The sequence below is a fragment of the Meriones unguiculatus genome, chromosome 20 (assembly GCF_030254825.1).
Source record: "Meriones unguiculatus strain TT.TT164.6M chromosome 20, Bangor_MerUng_6.1, whole genome shotgun sequence".
NCBI lineage: Eukaryota > Metazoa > Chordata > Mammalia > Rodentia > Muridae > Meriones > Meriones unguiculatus.
Window position 1 is genome coordinate 39,817,690 of NC_083367.1, and position 12,067 is coordinate 39,829,756.

Genomic DNA, 12,067 nt, shown 5'->3' on the forward strand with positions numbered 1-12,067 from the left:
TTCCTGTGAACTTTTAAATCTCTTTACTAACGGATGTGATGGTTAGTACTGTCAACTTGACAGGATCACTGAGACGAGCCTCCAGACCTATTGTGAGGGATCATCTTAATTTGGCTGACTGACACAGGAAGACCTACCCCAAAAGTAGTGGTGGTGCTGTTCTGGACATAGGTCCTATATTGCATGAAAAGGAAAAAGCTTGTCAACTATGGGCATGGATGCACCATGACCAGCTACTGTTACTTCTTCACCACAATGAACCGCACCCTCAAACTGTGAGTCAAAATAAACCCTCCCTTCAAGTTGCTACTTGCCAGGTATTTCACCACAGCAATGAGAAACGAAATAATACAGCTTTAACATCAAACAAAAGAGGTCCCATTATTCCTTTCCCCCAAGCCTTCTTCATGGCCTTATTGCTAGAGCCTTGTATACATAAAGGAATCCTGAAGGACAAATGCTGCAAGTTTCAAAGGAATATTGTAAAGGTAAATTCTAGCTCTGAAAACAATTTGATAAAAACAAACAAACAAAACAAAACAATAAAAGTATCTGAACAAAATTATTTCCTTCTTTAACAATTATAAACCAATTAAGCCCTATTTCCAAGGTAAAACAGCAGAGACAATAATTATCCCCACCTGCCATTATTCTTTATTGAAGCCTCGCTGCATGACAAGAACTTTCAGAGTTCTGTGCACTGGCTATCTCACTACTAATGCCCTGTGAGGGATACATGCTACTGCTGTCGTGTTATATACTAGGCTCAAGCTGAGAAATTCATCTGAAGTGATACAGCTGGAGTAGAGGGTGGGAATCAGGATGCAGGCAGAGTGACTGCAGCATTGGCCCCTTTCCTCTGCTGTTCCAGTCAATAAAAACCCAGACTGCGTTCTCCTCATGCTAAGCTCTGAGCAGAAGTACCCAGTGTAAGAGGACTCCTTATCCCAGGTACAAAGTGTAAACCTGTGGGGGCCATCTCTTCAGCATGAGAACCCACATCAACAGCACAGTGCTCCGCATGCAGTAGTCATGTGCTCAAAATGTTAGTTAAGTGAATGAACACAATTTAGTCATTTTCAAAAAGAATAGAAATGTTCTTCCAGGAAATGGCAAATATTCTCCACATGTGAAGTCATTGCAGGGAGGTCTTAAAATTCCTATCGTACTGATTTTTCTTTCTGAAATGGATAGGGGCATACTATATCCTAAGACAATGACAGTACTCACATTATGCTGTTTGTATATAATGAAGAATGGGATTAAACTGAGCGATGTAAGCAAAGGTAACTGGAATATAAAAACATTTAGTAATATTTTATAAAATGACTGCATTCAATCGCATGCCTAAAGGAATGTTTAGGAAGCTAGGTTTGAATGTGGCTGTTTATAAGTAGCTAAAATTTCTTATACGAGCATTAAAAAACACAACAGAAAAGATTCAACTATCTAAGACTAAAACCCAGATAGCAAGGTCCACTCTCAGTCTCTAACCCCAGCTTAGCCTGATCAAGAAAAAGCAGTCCTACAAGGTTCAGTTCAGCCTACTAAGTGACAGATTGGCTTTTGGCCACTGGTAACAGCACCGTCAGTTAGACAGTCTCTTCCCACCCCGAGCAATCGGTAAATCTGTACTTGTAGGGACTATATGAATGTTAAAATTTTTACAGGAAATTATTTACTTTCCTTCTTTTATTAGAGAAGGTATCTAACCTAGTGACAGTGTTCACTCATTAAATACATATGCCCAGATGTGCTTGCTAATGAAATTGTACTGGTATTGTACAATTTTTCCTAACCTTGTGCTTAAAAAAAATTCATTACAAAGGCATTTTTTTTTTTTTTTTTAGTTCAGTCTTTCGTGGGACGAAACAGGCTTTTTTAGCAGTAACTGTTTCTCTGGGATATTTTCATGAGCATTATCATCTACCAAAATCCACCTAACTGTAAAACAAACAGGCTATAAGAGAGCAAACACAGACAAAAACGGATTGTTTTTTTTTCTACCTAGTATAATGTTAAGTTATGGTAATGTTTGGTAATGCCATTTTGCTGCTCAAATATCAGGCATGTTTTCATACATAATTTTCTTTCTTGGCATCAGAAGTAGAATGCGATCTGATGAATGCAAGTCTAGGTCAGCAAACATGACACATGTGCACAGTGCTATGCTTGTGACAAGCCACATGAAAAGGCTCTAAAATATCGTAAGCTTCAGAATAACTACATGTATTTAACAATTTTACAGATTCCACTCTGATAATGTCTTATTGCCAGTTCTTGTACAATCATGTGCACTAAGAGCAGCCAGACATTATCATAGGGCTGCAAATTGCTACTCTTCACCTTTGTGACACTAAGATGTATCTCACATAAAATATGAGTACCATGTTAGTGCTACAGATATCCCTAAGTATTTAAAACCAGTCCTCTCCAGGCCTATGACAAGTGGCAACTTGTATAGTTTTAAGATGATGTTTCACACAATTTGTAAGCATTTTCAGAAACCGACCTGTGAATGTATATTAAGCAAGCGATCAGAAAAAAAAATCTACAGAATCTCAGGTTTAGTCAATTCAAACCTTATCTTTTTAAAGGCAGATAGAAACATAAATTATAAGCAAATCCACACTAACCAAAAGGAGACAGGAAGTTTGTTCTTGAATCTTAAACTCCTGAAAGTAAACTATGACACGGTGAGAACTCTTCACCCATGTTCACTGTAGCAGTAGCTTTCCCATGGGGTTGTCCACTCTGCTGCTTATCAAATGGAATCTTGTCTATAAACTGCAAGTCAATCCCATCACAATGGCTTTTATCTCCTTGTTATTACAAAATGCACATAAACGTTAACTGGCTGAAATGCCTTATAGGCAAAAACATTTCAGCCCTGGCAGAAGGCTGTCAATCAAGACCTACGACCAAATAATAAGGACCTGTTATGTATCACATGGTGGTGTTTTGCTCCAAGGAAGAGCATATATCAGAGTAATCCAGCAGGATTATAACCAAAAAGTTTTCTTTCTTTCTTCCTTCCTTTTTCTTTTTTCTTTTAAATTTGAGACAGAAGCTCAAATATCAAAATGCACACTCTGTATGCAACTGAAAAAGATCTTCAGCCTCCCACCGTCCTAGCTCGTCTCCTGTGCTGGATTAAGATTGTGTACCACCACGCCTGGCTTACCCAGTGCTCCATCCGCGCAAGAGAGGCAATCAAGCTACCAACTCAGCTAGATCCCTAGAAGTGGAATCATTTCTCTCTACGTGTCAGGGTTAATACAGGAGGAAGGAAAAGACAAAAATCTACCAACTAGGCTGCGCTGCCATCCTTTCCATGTAGTCTTTGGCCATTTCTCGGGCTTCAATGTTCTCAGGATACAGCACACAGAACATTGCCAAGGCACCCAGGTTGTTTCCATAGATCTCATTCCAGCGGGCACTGTACTCCTTGGGATCCCAGGGAGGGAGGTACTCCAAGGGGTTGGACAGCATGGTGTGTACAGCCTCTGTGAGCCGAGCAGCAATGTGCTCATGGGAGCCGGCAGCCCTCAGCTGGAGCTCTGGCACCTCCGTCCTGGAGAAGTACAGCATCGGATGGCTGTCATAGTTGGCATTAGTGAAGGGAATCATGACTTCCGGGTTCTCGTCACTGACGTGGGCTGACACAGAGCAAAGCAGATATATGAAAAACACACTGGGGGCCCCCCGTGTGTGAGTCCTCATCGTGGCATCAGATCTCCAGATCGCCAAGGCAGCCAAACCATCTTCGAACGATCCTACATGAGACACGGAGGACAGCATATGTCAGTCATGCCTGATGAAAGCAGAGCAGACAGGCATCTGTTTCACTTTCTATAAGGAATAAACATTCAAGTGTGTGAATCTCGTAAGATGCAACAAAAAGCTGAAGTAGGCAGAAACTTAACTGGAACTCGGCAAGGTCTGATTGTACGGACCCAAGCTGCTCTAACAGGCAGTATCCATTGCGAAAGTACAAATGTAGGACTTATGGAGAAAGGAGGGTGGGAGAAAATATGATGTCTTTCTCATAAATTATCATGCAGAAAAACTGAGATGTTTATAGAATTTTAAACATTAATACCCAAACCACAATAACCAAAAGTTGGTGGTAAACTGTCTTCTGGAAATCTGAGAAGACATTATAAAAAAATGTCTGTGTTTCTTAATCCAGCCTCTTTCACTGCAACGACATGCCTCTTTCTTACATTTTATGCTCTGAATCAGGCACTGGGATCAACACATCTGTGGGGACCTATGAAGACAAAACAGTGTGAGTAGAGCTCCTGTTTGCAGGAGCAGAAGGTGGGCCAGAGAAGACAGAAGGATCTGCCAATAGCTCCCTGGGCTGATGTTAATTCTCCATGAAGGCCAGACTCAGGGCTCTGTGGCTGGCAAGCTGGCATGCCTTCATCCAGACCCCCGGGGGAAAAAAAAATCCCAGCATTGAAAGAATGGATGGCTAGTGAATGTACTTTCTTTCCCCTTAGTACTTGAAACCACTGTATGCTTTTTCATTTCGCATATAGGGTTTTGGTGTCGTTCAGTAAGTTAGAAATTTAAAGCAGGCTTACATATTATCTTATCTAGTTGTTTTTCTTTATAGCTCTTTTCTCTCACAGTGGCATATTTGTGCACTAGTTAAAAGAACTAGCCTCAAGTGGAAGCGAACATATAAAGGCAGAAACATACACAAACCCTCAGCATTGTCCATGTCCCACATCTGGGATAAAGCAGGCATAAAATCCCTCAGAGAAAAGTCAGAGAATTCCTAAAATTCTTATGAGGGGAAAGGTTATAGAAAGCAGACCAGAAAAAAGTTTTATATAAATAAAGAACAGTGGTTTTTAATTATTAAACGAAAAAGTTGATGGTGAACCCAAGTGATTTTTCCAAGGGAAAAAAAAGGCATCATCCCAGACAGATGAGAGAAAAATAAAAAGTCGACACCAAATTCAATCCACATTCTCAAGTTGCTCCATTCTCCCAAGAAGCAGAGTGTGGCATTACTTGTGGCTATTATATTATTCTGATAGCTTTTATTCTTAAATGTACTTAGATATAAATATATATGAGAAAAATCTAATGGCAGTGGTTTGGTAACACATTTTAGTTTCAAGTACAGAATTTCTGATGAATAAAAAAAATTAACGGTCATATTAAGTCAAATATATAAAAGAGAAATAACTCTTGGACTCTGCCTGTATTGTGTCTAGTACCAAAAGCTTCAAGGCAGCTGGCTTGATCCTTCAAGGTCAGAAACCCAGCCAAAAGAAATAGTCCTCTGTGCTTATATGAGGAGGGTGTGGTCTGTGTCGACACCCAGGCAGCTGGTGTGAAAGGACGCTCAGTCCCCCAAGGGGACTTTTGCTTCTCTCAAGAGAAAAATTCTGCTAGCATTTCTTTTAAAATTGCGGTGGATGTGTATGAACTTTCACAAGTCTAAGACAGGATGCTGTCATCAGTTCAATTAGCACAGCGGGTATTCGGACACCCTGGTGAGGACATCTACAGTAGTCTCAAAGGCAGGCAGGCGTCTTTATTGTGGTGGTACAGCAGGAATGGGGTGACTCAGGCTACTGGGGAGATATAGGAAGACTATGAGAGATCAAGATCTTTTTCAGCTCAGTTTTTGTACAAGCATTCCCAAAATGCCTGGTATGTTTTATTTGCTATTTCTCCTTTCCCTCCGCACACCCAGTATCGCCTTCCTATCCAGGCAGTCACTGAGACTGTAGAGGCCATTCTGGAGTCTTGAGAGGCTGTGGGGTGGATGTACCTTGCTTACCCAAACTCACCCTATGATCCCAGGCCTCCTTCTGCCTCCCTGTCTCCAGTTACTCAGAACTTGCCTGCATGGTCCTAAACGATAAAGGAGGTCCCAGAAACAGAACCCCATCAAGACTCTGAACACCATCTCCTTCTGCCAACTATTTTGGAAGGTTCCTCAGTTACTGCTTGGCATTCATGAGAGGGCATAAAAGAAAGGTGAGGATTTACCACACTTTAAAACCTGTTGGAAAAATCACTCAGGCCAGTGCAGAACACACAGACATTCTGTAGAACACTCATCATCGGCAGAGACAGGCTAAGGAGCAAGTGGCCTGGAGCAACGAGCTTTTGCCCGCCACAAATTACAAGTTGTCTTGCTAATGTCTCATTCATTGTGCTGGGTTCCCATAGCCCTCCCTGCTAGCAAGACCTTCCTTTACCTACCCACAATTTCTCCTGGGCTTGGCACAAACCAACACACTAGCTGGGTTCAGCTGTCTATACTTCAAGTCTCCCAGGCGCCGACAGTGTGCTCTTGCACGCTCAGAGCTTAGCACTGAGCTCTGTTCAGGCATAAGGTGCCTGAACACTCACTGACACCACGTGGAACTGAATTCCATCTTGGGAGGTGGTAAAGTCTACCCACTAAAATGAGCAAGAAGAAATCCTGTTCTTCCTTACATGAAGCCAAGGCAAGTTTAAAACTTTCCAGAAAAAGAAAGAGAGAGAGAAAGAAAAAAAAAAAGAAAAATCTCTGCCAGGAAAGTAATGGGAGAAAACACCCAGAAGGTCTAGAAACCTCAGTAACCTAAATGTGATGTTTTAAAATGAAACTGAAGTCTACCTCAAACTTGCCTTTAACCTACAGAGATACCTGGTTCCATTCATCAACTGTAAAGGTCTCCCAAAGTCTCCCAAACAGAATCCCATTTCCAGCCTTTGATTTCTCCACCGACTTTCCACCCTGTGTGCACACTTTCCAACTAAAGGAAAGGAGCATTTTTGAAGACAATTTAAAGTAGGCACAAAGTAGGCATGCTGTAGACCAATTTCATGTACTTACTTCAGAAGACATTAGGAAAAGCTGTAATTACCACCGCACACCTGGGATATATATTCAAGTCTCAAAGTTAAACACACACTCACTCACACAATCATGTCCACAAAGATGAACAGAAAAGATGATGATTGTGGTTTGTGATAACTGTGGTACCTTAATGAACAGCTTAGGAGACACGGAGAGTGTTCAGACAATGGCTATGAAAGGCTGATGAGTTTAGCAACATCACCTCCACCTTTCCCTTACTCTCTTCCTCCTATCCTCCTCTCCTCCACCCATCCTGCAATGCACAGAGCCTATCTCTCAAGCAATCCCCACCCTAGTTCACTGTGGCAGAAGCAGCAGAATGCCAGCTCACTGGAATCTCTGGTCTCGGTCAGGAACGTGGCATTTTCATTTGGCAAAATGACTAGACACACACTCACTCTGTTAATACATAGCTTACTCAGACGTCAATCCCCAGGGAGTTTCTGGAGGATCCCATGAGCCTCATTTCTCCTGATTTTCTTCCCTCCTCTCTACGTGGCACACAAACTTGCAGAATTCAGCTTTCTTTCCCACACTACACATCACTAAAACATTCCTAAGATTTTACTTAATCAGTGGATACACTGTAGTAATTTAAGAATCACTGTTGATACAAGATACTTCAGATAGCACTTCTATGCCAGCCACCAGCTGCAACCCTCGGTCAGGTTTATTCTTGAGCCAAGCCAGTTATAATTATTGTAAGCAGATCTTCAGAATGCCACACAGGCCAAAATTATTCTGCTTAATTCTGGAGCCAATAATCCACAACAGCTGTTATGACTGCTAATCCAGAAACTGTGGCGCTGGGATCTAAATGCCTTTCGGATTTCTGATCTTCAGTATTACCATAACAATGTGGCAAAGAAGCTTTGTCTGCCTGGAAACTGAATACATCCCAGAAGCAGAACTAGAATTCAAATCCTAAACCAAGGCTTTTCCCCCCCTCAACCAAATAGATTTCTTTTTAAGCATTCAAATTTAGAAGTTTCACTTTTGCTAGCTTTACATAAAGCACAGAAAGAATGTCTTGGAGAGATGTGAACATCAAACCAGTGCACAAACTAGGGCCATATATAGAATGAAGCACATGGCACCACAAAAGCCCTTGTAACTCCTCACGCTTTGGAAAATGCACCGGTATAGCAGACAGAGCAGAAAAACAGCCCCAAAGAAAGTAAAACATGGCGCAAATGAAGATGGCTTAGAAACCCTGTTAGGTGCCAGATCTTAGCAACACAGCGTAATGATTGACAGTATGGAACCTGGATTTGTGTTGTCTGCTTGTTTCGAGACTTTTGCTCTCAAAAAGCCTCCATTTCTCCTTTACAGAAGGTACCTATTTCCTGGGGAAATCAAATGCAAGTGATGTACTTAGCTTAGAACCTTGCTAGGAAGGAGAGTTCAACAAGTATTTATTTTAAATAAATGAAAAGTTTCTCTCACTTAAGACGATATTAACATATCAATGAAATATAGGAAAGAATCTGCATCTTCAAATTTCACAGGCAAAAAATGAGAATCAAAGTTGTTAACTGGCTAGAGCTAGGGCAATACCATAAGGCTTGCCCCACACTTAACAAGAATGGTGCCCAATGCTCCCAAGTCTTCGGTGCCTCATTCATAGCTGGCACATCATTAAGAGTTAAATGGGGGAGAAAACCATTTAACTCTTGGGTGTTTCTAGCATTTTTTTGCCTCCCAGAAAGTAAATAACAGATAAATAGACCATAACCTGAGTTTGATTAATTTTCAAAACAAGTAAATCTTGGTGTATATAAAGTAAATGTGTTATTATTATTTTTTTTACTAGATTCTTTCAAAACACAGGCTCAATGATACAACAGTGGCTGGGAAATACATTACTGCTGGGAAGCTACTTTCCAGTAACACATTTATGTTATGGAAGGGGTACATGAATGCTGTGGTGACACTTGCTGTCTCTGCCACACTCTTGACTCATAGTTTTGGGAAATGAGGTATTAACTAATGTTTTATCAGCCCCCATCTATGTATTTAAGTAAAGGAATAATGCTGACTTTCTAAACTCTATCCAGCAGATTGGGAAATGTTTCTGGCTTCAAAGGAAATGCACAGGGAGTAAAATGATAAGATACCCGCCAGGCAACTAAAGAATTAAACAGAGCAAAAACAAGAAGGGCCTAAGGTTCGGTGGCCAGTCAGGATCTCTATTTTTAAAGTACTTGGAAGGAAGCTGCTCTGCTAGCATTTCTCTCACTGACGCCTTCCTGGTTATCAGGACGATTTTTAAAGCAGAAATGAGCAGCATGTACATTCCCTCACAGCACCTGCTACCCAAACCCACCGTGCTCTGCCTACAGCAGCTGCTCTGCTCTGGTTTGCACAAACAAAGGGTGGGGGAGCCCAGGAATTAGTTCATGAGTGGAATGGTTCGCTGCATCCTGCGCAGGTGTGTCCATTTCTACATGAGGCAAAAAGTTAGCCAGACTATCCATGGGCAGACAGCCTTGTCTGTTACAGCCCCTTCCCTAGAAATGGTAGGCACTGAGGAAGGTAGCGGTCAGCCCCTGCTTTGCTCACATTTCCATCTCTTCCAAGTTCCCTCTCTTGGTACATCTTAAATAAGCCTCCAGGACAGCGATGATGGACCAGATGGAGAGCCCTAACCCATGCCAAACAGAGATGTCCATTCTTCTACCTACCTTTCCGGGCATGACCCATAAGACAAAAACCTCCTTCCACATGCCCAGAGGACCTCTTACTGTCATCTCCTGGATCCTCCTTTTACACTTATTTTAATTAAAGGCATGAACACACTTTTAAAGTTCATGTCACTTTTTTAAAATTTAGTTTTAGTAAATGAATAATTAAAATAATTTCTGAAAAACAAATCCTCAACATCAAATAAAACCTTAAATGCCTGGTAAAGTTTTGTAGTGAAATAAATCTACTCTCACTCTTAACTATGTCAAATCCTAAGAAAACATGGTTTGAGTGCTACATAACCATCCCTGCAATTATTTTCCCCAGCATGTGAAGCCCATGGAGTCTGACAGAAAAGAAAAACTTCAAAACTTCAAGCTCTTAGTCAACCTGAAAGCTCCTTTCACCAAGCAGACTTCTTATTCCTTATTTAAGAGGAAAATGAAATATACCTTTACCCAAAGCCATTCTCACACCAAAAAATCCACAGTACAAAGTGAGGGCATATGGAACCCTCTAGAATTTTCACATGCTATTGAAGGAGTAATTATAACCCTGAGGCCACACAGCAAAACCATACTAAAGGTGATAATGGTGTTTGACATCATCACTTAAAAGAGATGCTTCAGTTTGTGTTATAATAACAGCCTTTTGCAATCAAAAAGCATTCCTATCCCCACCTCCTGCTTGCTTCTCACACAGGTACCACGTGTTTTCAAAACATAACTTCAAGTTCACTCTCCTCTATCAACTTTCTTGTGTGAGGCTCGGAATCCTTCTAGATTATGCTTCAAAGTTTTTTCCGGTGTAAATCTGAAGGCTCTCTCACCCATTTATTTGTCCAGAGACCACCTGAGAAGGTGACTCCATAGCTACCGAGATGAATGTAAGATTTAGTTGTAGAAGGCAGGCTGGTACCTATGATATAAAGTGAAGAACTGTGAAGGTCCAGGTCTCGAAGCTGGGAAGATGGCTGAGTGAGTAAAAGTGGTTCCTCTGCACACATAAAGTAAGTTTGAATGGGAGGTACTCATGGCGGTGTGTGCCTGTAACCACAGCACTTAGAGGGTGGACACTGGGAGGTCCTAGAGCTTGCTGCCCAGATGGCCTCACCAAAATGGTAAGCTCCAGGTTCAGTGAGAGACTGTGTCTACAAACAAGCAAACGAATGAATAAACACGATGGAGAGATAGAAATGTCCCCAAGAAAAACTCTAGCTCCCACATGTGCACACACAGATGAGCACACTCATGTTTGTGCTCTCCCACATATACATGCACACACATCCATTAGTCACAGGTTACTCACTTTGTATCCCAGCTGTAGCCCCCTCCCTCATTCCCTCCCTCATCTCTTCCCTACCCCTTTCCAATTCCACTGATAGGAGAGGACCTCCTCCCCTTCCATCTGACCCTAGCTTATCAGGTCTCTTCAGGACTGGCTGCAATGTCCTTTTCTGTGACCTAGCAGGGCTGCTCCTCCCTTGGGGGGGGGGGGGGGTAGGGATCAAAGAGCTCGCCATTGAGTTCATGTCAGAAATAGTCCTGTTCCCCTTACTAAGGGACCCACTTGAATACTGAGCTACCATGGACTACACCTAAGCAAGGGTTCTAGGTTATATCCATACATGGTCCTTGGTTGGAGAAACAGTCTCTCCAAAGACCCCTGTGCCCAGATATATTTGGTCCTTGTGGAGCTCCTGTCCTCTCCAGGTCTTACTAACTCTACCTTCTTTCATATGATTCCCTGCACTCTGCCGAATGTTTGGTTATGAGTCTTAATATCTGCTTTGATAAACTGCTAGGTAGAGTCTTTCAGAGGCCCTCTGTGGTAGGCTCCTGTCCTTGTTTTCTCCTACGTCCAATGTCCATCCCATTTGTCTTTCTAAGTGAGGATTGATCATCTTACCCCGGGTCCTCTTTCTAGTTTATCTTCTTTAGGTGTATAGATTTCAGTAAAGATTTCACTTATAGGTCTATATAAGTGAGTATATACCATGCGTGTCTTTCTGCCTTTAGGATACCTCACTCAGGATGATTGTTTCTAGGTCCCACCATTCGCCTGCAAATTTCATGATTTCCTCGTTTTTAATTGCTGAGTAGTATTCCATTGTGTAAAAGTACCACAATTTCTGTATCCATTCCTCAATTGAGGGACATCTGGGTTGTTTCCAGGTTCTGGCTATTCGAATAAAGATGCTACAAACATGGGTGAGCAAATGTCCTTGTGTACTTGAGCATCTTTTGGATATATGCCTAGGAATGTATAGCTGGATCTTGAGGAAGCACTATTCCTAATTGTCTGAGAAAGCGCCAGATTGATTTCCAAAGTGGTTGTACAAGTTTGCATTCCCACCAGCAATGACTAACAATTACGAATTAGATAAAATGAAAGACTCAGCCTTTCAAAGAGTGCTTACCACTTAAAATGTGGAAAGCAAGCAAAATCTGTATCATTTTTCTGGTGGCAAAAAGGTCAAGGCTGGGGTAGGAGAACACAGGCAGC

The 12,067-nt window shown here is 41.8% G+C and overlaps 1 protein-coding gene across 5 annotated transcripts in view; it reads right to left on the minus strand.

The window, feature by feature from the left end:
- The window catches only part of Dse (dermatan sulfate epimerase), a 55,193-nt gene that overhangs the window by 26,333 nt on the left and 16,793 nt on the right, over positions 1-12,067 (minus strand). For 3 of the 5 annotated variants that reach the window (XM_021651219.2, XM_060373661.1, XM_021651218.2), the window contains exon 2: positions 3,308-3,776. The exons of 1 other annotated variant lie outside the window; for it this stretch is intronic. In XM_021651219.2, the coding sequence (XP_021506894.2) occupies positions 3,308-3,723 (416 nt within the window). In that variant the 5' untranslated portion in view covers positions 3,724-3,776. Of the gene's footprint in view, positions 1-3,307; positions 3,777-12,067 lie in introns of those variants that run through there. One more of the 5 variants, XM_060373662.1, reaches the window with a different exon arrangement.